This window comes from Falco peregrinus, chromosome 3, assembly GCF_023634155.1.
Source record: "Falco peregrinus isolate bFalPer1 chromosome 3, bFalPer1.pri, whole genome shotgun sequence".
Lineage (NCBI taxonomy): Eukaryota > Metazoa > Chordata > Aves > Falconiformes > Falconidae > Falco > Falco peregrinus.
In genome coordinates, this window is record NC_073723.1 from 20487542 (window position 1) to 20506136 (window position 18595).

Below are 18595 nucleotides of genomic sequence, written 5' to 3' on the forward strand. Positions count from 1 at the left end.
ATGTATTTAGTGAGAACTATTTTTAATATAAAACATATTTCAAAATCATTTGAGGAAAAAATACTTTCCCCACCGCGTAACTGAACGATTTGTGGTTTGGTCATGTAGAAATTCAAGCTTTAGTTGTAAAATTCAGAGAGCAGAGAAAGTCTGCAATATGTATTTTTAATTCTGTGGACAAGGATGCATTTATTTATTCAGTTCAAAGATCAAAGAAAACCCAAGCAGTGCACTTACCATCAAGTTGAGGAGTTCACCTAAGTCTGCAGAATATGGAATTTGTAGATACATTTTTTAAAAAGGTTTGTTTCATGAATTCACCAATGAAGAAACCCTGCTGTTTGAAAAAGAGTAAGTGTCAGTTAAATATAATGTTTTATTAGTAATAGTGTCAAATACAACTCATGTGGCAAGTCTGTAGTTTGCAAAACATTAGATGATTGGAAAGTGCTAACAAGCTTAATGTACATTCAAGTACATTGCTTCAATTTGAAGTGTACTTTCTCTACTGGAACATCTGGATGTATCATTGCTAATGCTAACACTGAGAATCTTCCATTTCAACCTCCTAAACATTCTTCTTCCAGGAATGGTGTCTAAAATTTCTCCAAAGTGATGAACAGCAAGGCTGAGACACCTTTCCTTTACAGATAAGGAAAGAACCAAAATCAATATTTTATACTTGAGCACCTAAGCCAGTGTTGGCATCTAAAAGAAAAAGTCCAATTTTCAAAGGCAGATTTTGTGAAAGTACCGCACGCTTTTCTATTTGCAGAATTTTTCTTTCTAGACTAAACCATGTATTCAGTCAGACCCAAGCATTCATACCAGAGTATCCTCTGCAGAGAATGGACACTTTTTTTTTTCATGCATCTGCAGTTCATTCGTGTTTGATTGCAATCAAGCCAGCATTGAGTCAGCTGCCCCTCGCCCGAGAAGAGAGCAACTGTGACAGCACACGCTCCTCGAACAAAGCTGGACACCAGGAGGATGTCTACTGACGTAAATATGATATTGCAAACCATCTGTGACATCCTAACCCCACAGTGTTTGGTTCTTTCATCTCCTGAAGTGCTCTGATCCAGTGTGGACCGTGAGGATATCTGCACAGCCTCTCAGGTGGGAAACCATTCTGACCGACGCAGACATGGCTGGACAGACAAACTAAAGGCCTTAACCTTGTCTCCGTTGGGCAAAGAAAAGTCCTTAGTGAAAACATGCTGGTATCAATTGTCCACTTTTTAGCATCACCACCAGTGCTATTATTGTTAAATGAAGACAGCCCCCCTCCCCTAAAAGCAAAATCATCTATTTAGACACAGCAACATTCTTCCTCCTTGTGTCATGCTGCTCCACCAGTTGTCGCTATTTCTCTCACAAAAGTGTCCTGTAAGAGGTTTTTTCCTTCTCAGGACTCTATTTCTTCCATCACCTCCATCACAATCGTTCGAGGGCCAGTCAGGATGAGGTTGCTCACTGTCCTGTAGTCCACATGGAGAACGTTGAGGCCATTGACAGATACGACAAATTGGCAAACCTGAGGAGAAAAGCAAGTAGCAAAACAAGTTACTCATCAGACTTTTTTTGTAAGGCTGTTTACACAGATGTATTCTCAACTCCTGGGTGTGCAAAACCTCCAGAACTCTTCACACCATCTCATTCACCACTCTTAAGAAAACCACATTTCTTAGAATCAATCTGGCAAGTTAATTTTCTGTGATTTTTTTAAAAACATCAATGCAACTTTCAAATAGATGGAATTTTGAAGTCCTACATCAATCACTTTTCTTATAATAATTATATTTTTCTTCTAACAATGATATTTTCCAATATCGATGGCACTTTGCAAACAATATGGGACAAGACAGCTCTGGCCATTGCAAAAGGCCCATTACTCTTAGTTTGCCTTAAACACTTTCATAGAAACCATTTTAAACAGTTCTTGGTAATCATAGTAAAAATATGCGTCGTATTTCCAGGCTCAGAGCAAGGTCTGGATGATGAGTTCACTAGATTCAGTGCCAAAACCTCCACCAGTACAACACGAACCCAAAGGATCCAGATTCTTGGAAATAATACCATGGAAGATGAAGTCAGTACTAGGATGGATTAAAATGTCACTGTCATTTTCAGGAGTTTTTCTTACAGATGTAGTTATTTTTACTTTTTATGTGTACAGTTTTTGGTTTTCTTCAGCAAGTATGACTCATTAATTAATTTCAAGTATGCTAATATTGTGTTTTTAAGAGCCGTAACAAATTCAACTGCTGAAAGTCTTGTACCGTCAGAGGCCACTTTCTGAGCAAAAAGTCTTGATATTTCTACCGAAAATATTTCTTGATAGAATATCAGAATATTTCTATTCTGACGACACCACTGTGTATCTTAAAAGAGTTCATCAGAAAGAAGTCACATTGATATTGTAAAAGACTGTGGAGGAAAAGAAAGATCACAATATTGATTCCTCAAAACCATTAAGCCTTCTCTGTATCCAATCATAATATTACAGTATTTGGTAAAAAGGCCAAAAATGTGTAGTGTCTAGATCTGTATTTTTAATGATAAAAATATGGAGCCTAAAGCAATAATATTATCCTGATATTTCAATGAAAACAATACATTCAGTAGAAGGTTATACTACTCATAAGTCATCTTGAGTCTGTAAGAAAGAAGATATGAAGCAAGTATCACTAGAGACATTCATGCTTTATTTTATCTTTTTACTTTTCCTATTTAGGCAGAAACAGAACACAGAAATAAATGCATGCAGGAGAGGTGGGAAGCAGCTCTGGTGTCTTCCCATGCTGGCTCTAAAACAGATTTTCTCAGAGCCAAGTCATTTAACTTTTGTGCACCAGCCACCTTCCCTCTCAAGTAAAACATTTGGTGAAACTCAGTTTGTATTTGCGCAGAATGTACAGAATGTAGCCATCGATGTTCCATTTAAGGAAAATTACAGAGGAAGAAAAGCCAATCCAAAGAAATGTAACATTTCATCAAAAATGCCACCAACAACTTTAATCTCTGCTCCTTAAAGCCTCTGCACAGGAAGAGTGGCAGCAGCAGCCCCTGAAGGGCAGGCAGAGGTCTCTCTTACGCCTTACCCCTTGCCCTCAGAACTCCCCTACAGAGCTGAAGATCCTGGCTGGCAGCCTTACAGGGAGCCTAAATGACCATCAGAGTATGGCCATCAGCCATTCCACTTAGCCAACTTCCATGGCACTATGGATGCATCTTTCCTATACATTCATATTCAGTATTTCAGCTGCAAGCATTGGGAAAATGGTTCAGGTTTTGCATGCAGACAAAACCTTCTGAATTTTAAGGATTTTTGTTGAAAAGGTAACCCATCATCCTCTGCAGTGTGCCTCAAATGGTATTTAAGAGGCATGTCTCTGTAGTTTAAAATGCAGATTATTGCAGTATCTACAGGTCTCAACTTCCAGTGGTATTTCTTAACACTTTCTGTGGCCTTCCAAGATTGTATCAAGTTTTACTGAATTATAGCTTTGGCTCCAGAATAATACTTGGGTTGATTTAAAACAGACCTGCAGAAATAACATTGTCTCTTCTGGCTTAATGCAATTTTTGGAAGTTGAATGGCTGATGTTTGTTTTACTGCTGCATATTCTCAGACTTCTCAAGTTACTGGAATCCCAATGCATGGGTCTCGTGTCTGGCCAGGGACAAGCATGCAAGCGTGTGATGGATACATCTGCATGCCGGATCATATCAGGGGCATTCGGAGGCCTCTGGGGAACGTCCCTGGCAAAGGAACAGACTTTCCAGGCTGGCCAGTCACTCAGACCAGGACTGCAATGGTGTAAATGGGGGCTATATGGGCACCACAGTAGTGAACAGCAATCTGAATGCCAAGGAGTGCATTTCTTACGCAAAAGACAAGAGTTGACATGTCTGCATTCTCAATGGGTTGTGGGGTTTTTTTGGGGTTTTGTTTTTTTTTAATGTATGCCCATGGCGGTATTATTAATCAGCAATGCGTACAGGCTGAGAACAGTCCCCTTCGTGCTGCCCTTTGCACTTGATCCAAAGGGCTTATTAGTTTCACCGTTTCCAGTGGACAGGATTAGATGCACAAAGTCCACCCAAGCCAGATGAGAAGAGGAATACAGAGAGCAGGACAATGCACAGAAAAGCATACTTCTGTCCTAAAACTGCATGAAAAGAGAGAGTTATGCACGGTTCTGAGCCCTTTGGTATGCTGAGTGCCCTTGACTCACCCAGTTTTCTTCTCCCCGCCCTGGTTCTCCACCCAGCACTGCACCCAGCCAGGGGGAATGAGACGCGCGTTTTCGCCATCATCAGTCCTGCCCCACAAAAGCCCACATCGTGCCTTGCTCTCTTGGTGGAGTTAGTAAACAAGTGAGAGTGAGTGAGTACCCACAAATCACCTCCGAATGAGTATATCTACCCACATATTATTATCTCAAGAATTTTCTTAAGGAGACTGGTTTACAAAATCATGATGATTTAACGTTACATTTATAAAAACACATTTTAAAAAGCTGTAGGTGCTCAGCTTGTAGCTACAGCTGTTAAGGGCTTTGTAACTGCAAACACATAAAATTTCTCTGTTGGTTTCCACACATCAGTAACTATAATAGATAATAAACTAAAGTTAAAAAAGACTCAAAGAGCCTTTTATTGCTCATTTCCTCATAGCTCTCCAAGGAATCTGACAGGAGATAAGCGTCCATTTTTACCCCTCAGACCAAGAAATGACAAAGACCAGAATAAATTCCGACCATTTTTTTGGTCAGGATGCGGTGATCTAAAAACCACAGAAACAATAACACTTAAATAAAGTAACACTGAAATTAAAAGACTCTCTTAATTAATTTCAAATATTTAAATGCTACAGTAATAAACATTTATTGTTAAGTATTTCAATTCCCCACCTTGGCAGCAGCCCACAGAAGTCAGGATAGCAGAAAAGGCACCGCTGTCTTTCTGCAGGTTTCCACTGGCACATACAGAAGGTTTAACCAAATCCAGGTGTTCCCAGGAAAAGGAAAAGTTCAGCTTTGGGCTTACATTTGAACAGAAAGGATCTGGTAACCTACCACTCACGGGAGTTAGCAAAGATGTGTCACGCCATTTATCAGCAAACTGAAGATGGCGGGAAGAGGAATTATAATTAGTTACAAAAACATTTAATGGCCAAAATCAGGATTGTGCTGTACTTGGAGCTGTACAACCCTTCCCTCCCCCTCCCTGGTTATCGCTCTTCCCACCACGGCAAGCTTTGGCTGCCTGCCCCTACTTGGCCTTGCCAAGCTGCCCTGGAGATGTACATCCACACCCCTCAATCTTCCTGCCAGGAGAACTGCCCCCTGGGCAAACCAAAGCCCTGCTCCCTCGCAGGGGGCTGCCCGCACGGGGGCTGGGCAGCTGAGCCAGCACTGATCGGGAGCTGAGGATGACTGCGGGATGCTCCCGAGGGATGTCAGACCCAGGCTGCAGGCACCAGTGTGGAACTGCACAACTACCTTCAAGCCAACTACTGAATAAAAGCATTGCATACCTGTCACTAATTCTTACTTAGCATTCTGCCTCAGGATAACCTTAATATTGATGAATGTTACAGGAATATTGCTTGAGGATAAGCAGTTAGCCTAGATCCTTGGATATTCAGACGCGTTTGCACTGTAGGCTTTAGTCACAGTGGAACCAGGCCTTGCCTGCTGGACTTTTTTCAATTTAATGTATTTTTATATACAAACCTTTAAAAATTTCCTTTCTTCTTCGAGGCACACTTTTGAGAAGGGTGCTGTGAAAGATCATGAAGAGCTGGAAATTCCCACCACAGAACTTGGCTGAAGCAATGACTGCAATGTTCTTTGAGACAGTTTTAAAGAAGCGTTTCAATTTACAGATGCAGCATGCACAGCCATTCATCACCGGTCATGAAGCAAGTAACAGCCGCACAGAGTCAAAAGATAATGTATCTCAGAACAGTAGGACACGACCATGATTACACAGTCATTTTAATTTGACATAAAAGTTTTTAAAAAGCTTGGGATGAAGAGAAACACAAATGCACACGCAGGCATAGAGGAGGCGGCATGGGGGTCTGCCCTTCTCCACAGCGGCAGACGTCTGCGTCCCACCTCGGCAGCTGTGGGTTAAGGCTCTAATTCTCAACGGATTTATCGTTTACACTTCAGTGTCAGGATCAGTGTCTGGAATCCACTCTGCTTTTATCTTTTGCCTAACATCTCTTTAAGAAAGAGAGTACAAACACTATGACAAATACAGATCAAGTAGGTACCAAAGAAATCAATGTTAACAAATACAACCTGGGCTTAACATTCTTGAATACAAAGCTAGATTATGCAATGACACATTACAGATGGTGGGAAAAAATACTGGGTTTCAGCAGCACTGATATTTTACCCAATTATCTGGGCAGTAATTCAGCATCTAAGACTGCAAAGCACAAAGTCTCTACCAGCATTCTTGAGTTTTCTCCTCCGGCAGCACCAAGGCCAAGCAAACGGCAAGGTTTTCACCGGCTGTTTGACACTGATAGCTGCTCTGGCATCAGGTGTTAATAGTGTAAAGAGAGGCTGAAAACATTGCCACCAATTCATTTGCACTGAAGGTGCGATTATTATTGTACATGTGGCAACTGCCTGAAGGGAAATCTTAAAAAATGCTGGAGAGAGAGAGTGAAATCCAGCCTTGCACTAATCTTTCACTCTGGAGCAGCCAGGATTCCACCCCTGGACTCTGCACAGATCTGAAACAGATTTCTAGCAGCTGGCAGCTCAAACCAGGGCCATATCCTGCTGCAGAGCAGATCCCTTTGAAACCGAGGTACCTCAAAAGTCATTAGCGCATTGCACAGAAACAGGCAGTTGTTGGGAAAGCTGTGTGCAAATCAGGGCTGGCTCAGTCATCCACCATGGGACAGACTGGATTTAACCCTTTGCTCTGTTCCTAGCTTGTACGCACACTCATTTACATAGAGTTATCAGATAGTTTAGGACATGCTCCTTTGACTGTTACTTCTTCTTACCATCTGATGTGATGCCAGATGTGTTACACAGATAATTTTTACTTTAAGGCAAGCCATTCCCAAAATACATGGAAAAATGTTCCGGTTTCTCTTTGGTCTTTTTTTTAAAAACTTACTAGCATCCAATAGGAATGATGAATACAGGCAAATGTAGGAGTTATTTTCAACCCTGGAAAGTTCTTCAGCAATTTTCCTAAGAACTAAAATAAAAGCTTCTAAGTATAACTTCTTTCAGAGCTGTCTAAAGAAAAGTGTATTTTGACAGTTTTACAGAATAAAATTGATACCAGAATTGACAACATAACTATTTCAAAAAGAAAAGAATGGTCTAGTGTTAGTGGGTTTGCTTTTCTTCTTGCTAATGAAAATTAAAATTAAATCCATTACAGAAAGAGCCTGCTTATATTTCTGTTAGAGACCCTCAATAAGTATAAGTAAATGCTTTTTTTCATGTCCTACTAAACCTTCAGGGACAGGATCAGCTGGTCGAGTAGCTCAAGCTTATAATTGTTTCATTATGGTATTCTGAAATGCACTGAGATCTTCCAGAGGAAAGGTTCTTCACGTTCAGCTAGCAAAATCATCTGTTTTCTACATGTAATCTGCATGACAGATCTGCCAGATCCTGATTTCTATTAAATACCAGGACAGTCTGCCAGTAAGAACCCTTCCTTACAAGCACCCATGCAAACTGGGGCTGAAGGATTAACATTTAGCAATTGTCAGTGACCTGGAGATGCCTTAAGCAGAATACCCGAGAAATCAAGCTCTTCACACCTTGTAGATACTTTTTAAAACTCTGGGCCACTTCTAAGATAGAAGACTAACTGGCTGATTCCTGTGGTACGGCCACAGCTCTCACCTGTGAAGGTTACTGAACTCTTGCAACAGAGAAGTAAAATTGAAGCAAAAAAAAGATAAATTATTCTTTACCATCACTTAAAAAGGAGATATATCTGCTTTGGCTTTTCTTATCTTGCTGACAGATTTCAGAAAAATTTGTGGAAGGCTTAGGTGCTACAAGGGTGTAACATCTGAAACACAGCTTTCCAGCCTTCAGCAAGGAGGAAGGGGACATCCAAGCTTCCACCGTTTCAAAGGACAAGGTATCCGTCCCGTGGGATTTCTCCCCCTCACATTCTCCTTGCTCCTCTAGGGATGCTGGGAACTGCTACTCCCACTCTCGCCTCCCGAGCACCACTGTGCTCTCAAGTAAACAGATGGAAACCAAGGCATCATTTTTAAAATGTAATTTAAATATGAAATATGAAGTAGTTAAGAAATGAGTGAAAGTAAACACTCCCATCTATGTCTGTTATTTTGTCACACACGAATAAAAAATTACACCCTTTCTACTTTTTATCGCAGTTACCATTGAAAAAGGAGCTATTTACAAGCGCGTAAACCCACAGGTTTGCCCTGCCAGTTGTTAGATCTCTTGAGTAAACCTTCCAAGCTAATTACCACATCAGCATCTTCTACCTCACACACCACAACATGGGTTTGTACGCAAAATCTTTAGTGACAATGCCAGAGAGTGAGGTTTCCATCTCCTTAGGGTGTAAAGAGCTAATCTCACTTTTAAAAGAAATATGGGGGGCAAAGTTTTGTTTATTAAAAGCTGGATCAGTAACCTGACCTAGGACTCCACCACTTTTTTTGCCAGCAGAAAGGGATACCCTTGGCCTGAATGGCCAAGGACTTTGTGGATCCGGGTATCAAACCAGTTCCAAAGGGGAGGAGGGCTCACAGCCAGACTTGGTGCCTGCACTCCCAAGAATTGCTCCTGTCCCTTTGCACTGGCTCTGGGGAACAATGCACCAAAGCCAGGCACCGCTCCCTTTTAATCTTGTGCCAGCAAAAATAAATAAATGAAAGGACCTGTCTCCAGGCAAAATAAATTCCCTGATGTGCCTGACATGGTTGGAGGAAGGAGGCAATAGATAGGGATCTGGTTGGAGGCAAAGGGAAAGAGGTAGATGAAAAGGAAGTAAAGATAGGATCAACCTTTCTGGCAGCAGCTTACACTTAGGTCACTAAACTGCAGCTTAAGTTTTCAGATCACTTAAAGTCCCAGGGAAATCAATGGCAAGATGGATGTTAGGGCAGAAGGAACAAGCACAGAGAAATGTGAGGCAGGGAACAACAGTGGAGAGAGGGCGTAGAGCTCAACTTCTTGTACACACACACACAATCTGCATTTATACTGACACAGGGGCTCTTCTATTTTAATAGGTAACTCATAGCCATGAAGCAGAGGAATCCCCATGCTCAGCAAAGAGCTCAGGCCACAGAGATGCTGAACGTGCTGCCACAGAAAAGCCTAAGACCCAAAACCAACCTTCTAAATAAAAGTAAACACAGGCAGCACTAAAGCATTTGCTCTCGCTCTGCTATGCCTTACATTGTCACAGTGGAATGAGGAAAAGAGATGAAAATCAGAGGTCCAAGAAGTTATGTTTCCAGTTAGAATTTTTTCTTTCTTCTTTTTTAAGAATTCATGCAATCTTGCTAGGTTTAGTAAATCAAGGCTGGAACCTTACAAATCAAAACCTACTGCACGTCACCGGAAGGTTAAAAAATCATGCAATGTCCTTTTCTACATAACTGAGGTTACTGGATGAAACAGAATAAATTGCAGCTGTGTGTTCAGCTCAGTAAATATCTCTACCAAATGTGTAATTGGCTGTAGAGTGGGTGGTGTGGGAGTAGGCAAGTATCCAGGTCTTGCATAAACACAGGATTTTCTCTCTAGAGGAACACATTTCTTGTTCAATCTTTACACCAGTGTTAAGCTGGCCCACTGCTCCATCAGTGGGCTAGAAACTGGGTACCAGCAGAGCACAGTACAAGGCATAGCAGAGGAAACTAACTCCATTTACAGAATTACAAACGTAAGTGGATAATTCTGGCACTCCATCTTGGTCTGTGGCTGAAGTCTGGTAGGGATGGTTTGCCTGAGCAAGGGTTTGTTACATGTTTTCATTACACATACTCATTACATACTTTTTTTTTTTGTTGTTTTTAAAAAAGACTGGGGTTTTTTAGAGTATTCCAAACTCATCGGTCTCCAACTGAAAAAAAAAAATCAGAAATTAAACAACATAATATAAAACCTACGTAATATAAAAAAAATTAAGACATCCAATAATATAATGTCACATAATATAAAAAGTCATAGATTCTCAAAGGGCCTCATTGTTGGTTTAGATAGTGTCTGTATCCCTCCCTTTCTGCTGGTGGAATCACTGAGCCAGCAGCCCACGAGAACAGCTCTTGGTTTGGGGTGGGTTGCTCTTGCTCTGTACGTGAGTCTCAGCTCCGTGGCGGCAGAGTAACCCCAACGGATAGACCGAGCAGCCAGGCAAACACTGATACAGCAAATGGGAACTATTCACATTAGGTAAATCAAATCTATCTGTAGATACCTGGAGGGTAATAACATAAGGACCTAATGCCCTGAAATGCAAACCTTCTATAAATATGGAATAGGGAAATGTAGGCCACTGCTTCTCACGGCCCTAATTGGGAATTGGTGTGTAAAATGACTGACTTCATCTGAGTCCCAGCGAGAAATACCCACAGATAAAGCCAAGCTGGGCTGGGCCACATCAGGAAAGCAAACCAGTGACTGCATGCTTAACTTTATAAGTGTTTTTATTGTATACTGCAATTCGATACCTACCACAGAACAGCTCTGAAAAAAAATAACTGGAATGGCTAAAGGTGAAACAATCCCTAAACCAGCCCAAACAAGGGAGTTCCAAGGGCAGTTGGATCCCCACAGGGCACCCTCAGCACCCGCCGGTATCAAGGCTACAATGAGCAGGAGCAGTGTGCACCATTTGAGACAAACAGCTGCTCTCCGCTTGCACAGACAAAAGTGCAATTGTTTTTCCATGTGTTTGACTAGCTAAACAGAGCCTTGGCTTTAGTGCAACATGTTTCCTGGATCGTTCACTTATATCATGAAAGGAAGCCAGCTAGTGTCCTGAGCAGCAACGAAGTAAGACACAGAAAAGTGCAGGGAAGGGTTCTGTAAAACAGACAGCTGGCAAGCAGCATCATCCCTGAAGTACTCAGGGCAGAGAGCTGTGATAGCCACAATGCTGTAAATCCAACAGCACCTGAGGACCCCTTCCAGGCTTCAAATAAAATGGATATTGCAAGTAAACCTAATAATACACAGTGCTTTTCACCCTCAATTGAGAGCAAAAGCAGTTCAAAATGCCAGCATTTTGCTGTACTGACGTCTGATTTTATGTGTTTTTTTTATAGACACTTAGGATACTCTAAGATTTCAGCCGTTCTGCAGACAAGTTTTTCAGCTGACAGTCCTCTCTTTAGAAAACCTGGACTACCTAAGACTGACCAGCAGTAGCCTAAGGAAGCTCAGGCGAGGGCAAGGTCCCAGCTGTTCTGGCCGGTGCTAGATCTCGCCGTTCAATGGGCTACAGACCATGCTGCAATTTGGAAGCTGTAGCAAAACACAGACACAGCCCTGTTTTACAGTGCAGCTGAAACCAAGACTGCTTTCTCTCTCGTTCTGAATGGCTCCAGCTGTAAGACTCCGGAAACAATCAAGAAAGCACTTTCATAAATGCAGAGTGTTCAGATATCTGCGTTATCCTGCCATAAAAAAACACTTACTTGAAAAGAATATGTAAACGTATTTTTTATTACAGTAATGTGATTAAATTTAAAACATCCACAGACCACCGATTATGAACTTGCAGACAATTTTTTTTCCATTAATTATATTAACTATTGATGAGAAGGAGCCAATGGACAGACATAAGTATAGTAGGTTTCTTGTTGTCTAAGAGCATTTTAGGTCATTGGTCTACAAACAAATTTGATTCTAACTCAACTACACTGCTGTGAATGCAGAAAAAAGAGCTCTGAGCTATTATGAAACTTTCTGTATTTGCCTTAGGTTTCAGTTGTTGTAAAGAAAAAAAAAAAAAAGTAATTTTATTGCCCAGTAAAACTCTCTCTCTGTTAAAAGAGTCTTTAGAAAAAGTCACACAGAGTTATTGGAAATCTAATACTGTTCTGCAGGCCAAAATTCAGGTCTGGGATACGCAAGTAGAACTTTGCTAAACCTGTGTCCTATAAGTTTAGGGGGAAGAAAACAGAAATTCACTGTTAAAGGTGAAATTTATACTCAGAAAGCTAAAGCCACTCCGTTTATATTTCACCGAGGAATTCCCACTGCCTTAATTCCTTTCCCTATAGTGAACAACTTGGATCCTGCAGTTCAAAAATAGGACTAAAAACCATAATAATAATTTTTCCCTGTTTTGGGCACGCAGTTTGCAGTTTACCTCCTGCAAGAGTGGTGCCGGAGCACCACGCTGCCTGTCTGCATGGGGGTGGATCTTGCCCCTTATGCCTCTGGGGGCTGTCTTTTTATACATGGAGTTTTGATTTCTTTATCATGGAACAGCAAGTGCTGATAGTCACAGCACGCAGCTAGTCTCGAGCCCAACATAAAGCTGGCATCTTCTTTTCCATTGGTTTTATGTCCACTGACTCAGAAGAACAGAAGCCCACAGCCCATGGAAGCGAGCACAGTCCCCCACCCCATCTACATGGTGGTGACCGTGCACCCAGAGGCGTCTTCACAAGGGTGGGGTTCACTTGACCATCCAAAACAACTTCAACAGAAGTACTGCGGCCCCAGAAGAGACATCCTCAAAACAAACGGATCCTTAAACAACGCTGTGGGGAAAGAAGCAAGGCAAACCAAGGAAACAAACAGAAAAATGGAGATACAAAATAATAATAATAAAAAAAAGCAGGAATGTAGGATAAATTCTGACATCTCTGAAAACAACAGCTTCATCATAGCTTTGAAAGAACTAGAATGTCATACTTAAGAGTTTAATGATTTATTAGTGGAAAACAGAGTAAAACAGAGGAGAATTTTGGTAAAGATTAGCAGAGACTGAAATAAGGTAGCACTGGAAATATAAAGTCTCTATCCCTGGAACAGTCACAACCTGCACAGGGATGGCGGGGTGGTATGTCACAACGAAAGTGTTCAGAGTTAATACAGACACAAATTTCCTGTCAGGATGGGAGGAGGACGGCTTAGAAAGAGAAGAGTCATCCAAACTGAAGTTTGAAACTCATTTAGAGCCCATGTCAGTGGAACATTGCTGCTCGGGAGTCTGCAGGTCCAGTCTGTAAACTCGGATGCACGTATTGCCCTGAGACTGGGAAACCAAGACTGTGAACCACAGCCCCATGGAACACAGGGAAACTTTAGCAAACCTAAAGACTTTTTCATTTGTACTGGTACCAAAATGGATCTACTCATCAAACATTTTGCTTATGTTTGATAGCATGTCAGATTTGTTAGCATTTTCCATCTGTTTAAACCCAAACTACCTTAAAAGAATACCTATGTACACTGGTAGGAAAACAGTCGGTGTAGTTGCACAAAAGGTTTGTGACAGGGTAGAGAATCCAAATCCAAATTGTCTGTGTCCAACTAGCAGGCCAGTGGTCCAGGGTCTCTAAGACAGTCTCCTGACACTCAGAGAGGTCCAACAGTGAGAGGGCTTCCACCACAGAAGGGGGATACAACAGCCTGAGTCGCTGGTGCAGCAAAGGGGCAGAACAGAGACTGACTAGCAGCTCATCCAATGCTGCACTGGGATTCCCAGTGATGCAGAGAAAGGGGGACTGCTGGGAAAACACTGGATGATTTCAGTCAACCTAAAGACACTGTGCTAATGCAAAGGATGATCAAGGACTTCAAGACTCTGCTGTTGGACTTGTAGTATTCTGTAATTGAAAGCAAAGGAGAGATCTGACAAACCTTGTCTCCTTCCGGCAATCAGACAAAGTTCTGGCAGCAACACACAATGCAGCTTACAAAATCACATTTTCCTTCAGCAAGAGAAGCCCCTACTTTGGTAAAAGGGCTAAATTCAGAAAACTCTCAGACAAGAGGAGATGGGTGCAATACAGTTTGCTGATCAGTACTCAATGGTCACTATGACATGTCACAAGTCATCGTGATAATTTTGATGGCAATAATCCCAGTACAGTTAGAGTCACAGGTGTTTAGGGTAGATCCAACTTATTGAAAAGTGGTGACAGGACTCACTCAAAAAAAAATTTGGAACTAATAATTGAGGTTAATTAAAAACATCCAATGGAAATGGAAACTTTGGGAAAGGCATCACCACAGCTTACCAGCAAACTCCTTGAGCAAATGATGATCACAGACCAAAAAGAGAAGGCAGACACAGAGCAGGAACACCCAGGCACAGATTCATGTGTCGTTCAGGAAAGTCCAGTGACTGCTATACACGCTGTTAAACAGTTGTCAAGGACAACTAACCACTAATCCACTTCTGATGTTGATGGCAGAGTTGCGTATTTCCACATTCACAAATATTTAATCTCTTCCAACTTCTGTGGAATCACGCTACTAACACAGCTGCCTTACTAAATTTTACTTTAGAGTATTTGACAAAGATTTCTACTAAATATCAAATGGGGAAAAAACAGCATCCAAACTGTTGACCATTATGTTCTTACTATGCTCCTAACATGTCTTAACCACTCTTCTTGAGCATGATGTACAGGATGTTCAAGGCTAATGGCTACCCTGCTCAGCTCTCCAATCTCTGAGGTGGATAATGGCACACAAAATCTGAGGTTCTGGTTACAGCTGCATAAAGTGAAAGACAGAGCTAAAATTTGTTTGAATTTTCTTTGGTTTTGCAAAATCAGTGTTGATCTTACGGTAAAATAACAAATCTGATTTCTTAAAATTAGATTTCTCTAGTCACAGCTGATTGAATGCAGCTTCCACATTTCTATGAAGGAGAATGGACCTTTATGTCATAGCTTATAATTAAATACTATCAGAAAATGAGGTGCTTACAGAGTCATGTTTGAAACATATACATTTATATTCAAGCCCTACAGTAGTGGCATTCATTGCACGTAGTGCTATACGCGTTTAGCTCTGCTGCTTCTCTATTTATGGACAAGCTATGAAAGCAGTTTGTCAGCAACTTTTTTTGAGTGTTCACATTACCAAATGCATTCATTCTGAATTCACTCTAATGTAATTATCAAATTCAGCAGTGAGCTGATAGCACAGCTAAAGGAAAATACCAACCTGCCTCAGTGTTTTCATGCGGTAATTGAAAACAGATGGCAGCTTGTGTAATTTACGCTTTTCTACAATCAGTAACATGTTGGTATAAGATAAGAATTCTACAACTGAATTGCATCTGCTTGAACAACACCATATGCTAGTGCACAGTATAAATATTTATCCAAACCTACTTCATCATCTCATTTAAAGCTCAGTTACATGAGATAGTGAAAGTAGCTTTTGGATACCTTCAGTTAGCACTGGAGTATCTCCCCAGTGCTTTAAAGGGTCAGACCACGCACCAAACACTGAGGTTTCTTCCCTTTCCTAAGCCTCATGGAGTAGGGTTAAATAGAAGGAAGTTTGTTGTGCCTCATTTACACAATATAAATACCAGCCTTCAAGCTCCCACTAGGCTGCCTTTAGGAGTTACGAAGAGGTTCCTCACTTATGATGTCCAAGCTTCTCTACTTTTCCCACTGTCCTGTAAAGCACTGGAGATTGGCCACAGCCACAAATGGGATATTTTCTACTGAGGGAGTAATTTTTTAATTATTATTTTGATTTTTTTTGGTTTTGTTTTCTAAAGATTTTTTGACTGGTTTATCTTGCTTGTCCAGCTGTTGAGCCGTCACCAGGTTTGAGGTCAGATTGACAAGGACCATGGAATAGGGTTTGTGTTTCTCTGCAGCATGGGGTACGTTCAACCTCCTGAGAATCTCACAGTTCAAATTTCTTCCTATTGCAGGAATTGAAGGCACTGGCAATTCCTCTGACATCACATGGTTTTGGGTTGGTTTTCCCCCCAGTTGGCACCTTATAGTGAGTATCTTTTAATCCTTTATGTTACAAGCCTGTAACACTTTATGATTGTGGCAGTACTTGGATCCTCTGGATTTATCAGATAGTACCTATGTTCCTGTGACTGCAGGGAAACTGAGCCTGATGACCTCGATCTGCTCCATGAGACAGTGGCTACTCAGTTACACTTGAGATTTGGCTCTTATCCTGCTAGTGAAACCATTTGAGGACCTGGACCTGATATAATCATATGAGAATGCAGAAGACGATGGCACAGGCAGAAAATTTATGAGGCTGACCTCCACCCTGTGCCAGCTTCTAAAGATCAGGAGGAGAGCAGAACCATGCTGAACCTATAAGCAGTGTGAGGTTAATGGCTGGACTCGATGATCTTAAAGGTCTTTTACAACCTGAACGATTCTATGATTCTATGAAATAGTCCTGGCTGTATACCATAATCCCCAAGCAGAGCTCAAAACAGGTGGTGTTGGTACCAGTGACCATACATGGTCCCCCAAGCTCCCTGCTACTTAGTGAAATAATGAAGAACTAGAATTGGACAGAAAAGCTTGAGTGGCCATTGACAATTTGTACAATACAAGGACCTTAGGTTTAACACCTATAAGAAGTAATTTGCTCAAAATCAGTTTAAGGAACCAGATATTCTTTACCATTCCTCAAAGGTTAGAGCTGGGAACTGATTTCCCCAGCCAAAGGGAAGAACGAATATCAGCAAAATGGGTGATTAATTTGTCTCTTTCACAAGCCTCACACTAAGATAGGTCTGCTCGTTTTTTCACACTCTGTTGCAGTGACATCACATTAAATAACATCGTGTGGTACGTAATATAAGTCACCAGTTTTAAGTCAAGTTGTGTAACTTTTCAAAGAGTCTTTGTACCTCAGAACCAGAAATCAACTTACAGAATAAAACACTGAAAAAAGGGAAAAATATTTTTCCTGACAACTGGCAATACGTCATCAGCAGAGACCTGAATTTTGCAGCCAGTCAGTACTGAATATTAAAGCAACCTGGGAACTTCAAAATCCTGTTGTTCCTGTCTTCCACTACTGATGACAGCAGACAGCAAAACAGAGCTGCAAATAACTTAGAAGTACGCATCGCAACACTGACTCCTTTCACAGCCCCGCGTCGCCTCCAGCTCCCACTCATTAACGCGCTCACAGCAACCACGCTCTTCACAACACTGTCACAGGCAGCCACACTTCAACAAACCAGATCTAAAAATACTTCAATAAAACTAATTGACAAGATATTTATTAAATTATTTGCTCACCTTCATACTTGAAACCTCATACTGTAAATGGTAACCCTATTTACCAGCCCCAGAAGAGGTAACGAGACTTAAAGCCAAAAAACTTAACACCCTCTCATACCTCTTCAGCAGACCACGCTAGAAGGGATTTTCTCAGAATTAAATTGTCTGACAATTGCCCTAGAAGAGGATGTCAGGCACAAGGCGACGGCAAGTGCAGCCATGCAGAGGTGGATGTGTGTGACAGAGACCCCTGCATCCCAGCCAACCAGCGCCGTGCCCACCACACCGCCACTGCCTACTCAGGCTCCCAGTTCACAGCACTTTGGAGCAGCTCAGCAGCCCAGCCAAGGTCAAACTGAAAGCAAGCCACCACAAAGTCCTACAGGTAGGTTGAGCCCGTAACGTTTACTGCTTTATATAATACATGGGAGAAATTTAAGTGCACAAACTGAGGTCCTACAATGAGATTGTGGGCGGCAGTCCTCTCTCAACAATTTGCCCAGCGTAATGCAGAGACAGGAATATAGTGCTCTCCAAGAGAGGTAAGTGCAAAATCATGAGCTTTACAAATAAAGACATTTCCAAAAATGATTACACTGGATGCATCTCCTTAGGAGGAAAAACCCTGCTGCTACCGCCAAGAACTTTTCTACAAACTGCAATGCCAAGTCTTGGCTCTTCTTCAAATTCTTGCCCTTTTCATCATAGCCAACTTTCCTTGTCAGCGCTTCTTTGGTGTAGCGCACAAAGCAACGCTGGCAGACAAAAGCTCCTTGCACCAGCCCACCAGAAGTTACCGTGCCCAATAGTCTATTTTCAAAGTGCCCCTCCTGCAGCTTCCACACAGGAGAAGGTTTTTTTTCAAGAAGCTGTCATCTAAAGCTTGTCATGAGATTCCTTTAAATTTGCCAGATTGAAGAGTTCTATAAACAGATGGATTAAGTGACATAGATTCTTAAAAATTTCAAATACTGCACTAGAATTTACATATCTATTGCCATGGGAACACCTCAACAAAAAAAAACTTATTTTCAAAGAAAACTGGCATTTCTTCACCAGGGGCTAAGGGTATTCAGCATTTCTGAAAATGGGGCGCCAATTTTTGTGTCTAAACAGGGACTGATCTAATATACAGCTATTAAGTTTCACGTGCAGTTCTGCTCTGAAAAGCGATTTTATATAAAGGCAGCACCTTTGAAAATAATCAGATCTGTCCTTTGTGCAAATTCAAGGCAATATATCCCAGCTTTAAAATAATTGTTTGCTCCCCTCAGGACAACGGACTATTTTACATTCTTACATCTTGAAGGATTCAGCCCATCAGAGTACATGAATGCACGGAGAGCA

At 41.4% G+C, this 18595-nt stretch overlaps 1 protein-coding gene across 1 annotated transcript in view; it reads right to left on the reverse strand.

Moving 5' to 3' along the window:
- Positions 1-356: 356 nt before the first annotated feature.
- The window catches only part of DEPTOR (DEP domain containing MTOR interacting protein), a 76104-nt gene continuing 57865 nt past the window's right edge, over positions 357-18595 (reverse strand). The window contains exon 10 of the mRNA XM_055798761.1: positions 357-1537. Coding sequence (XP_055654736.1) covers positions 1409-1537 — 129 coding nt within the window. The 3' untranslated portion in view covers positions 357-1408. The remainder of the gene's footprint in view (positions 1538-18595) is intronic.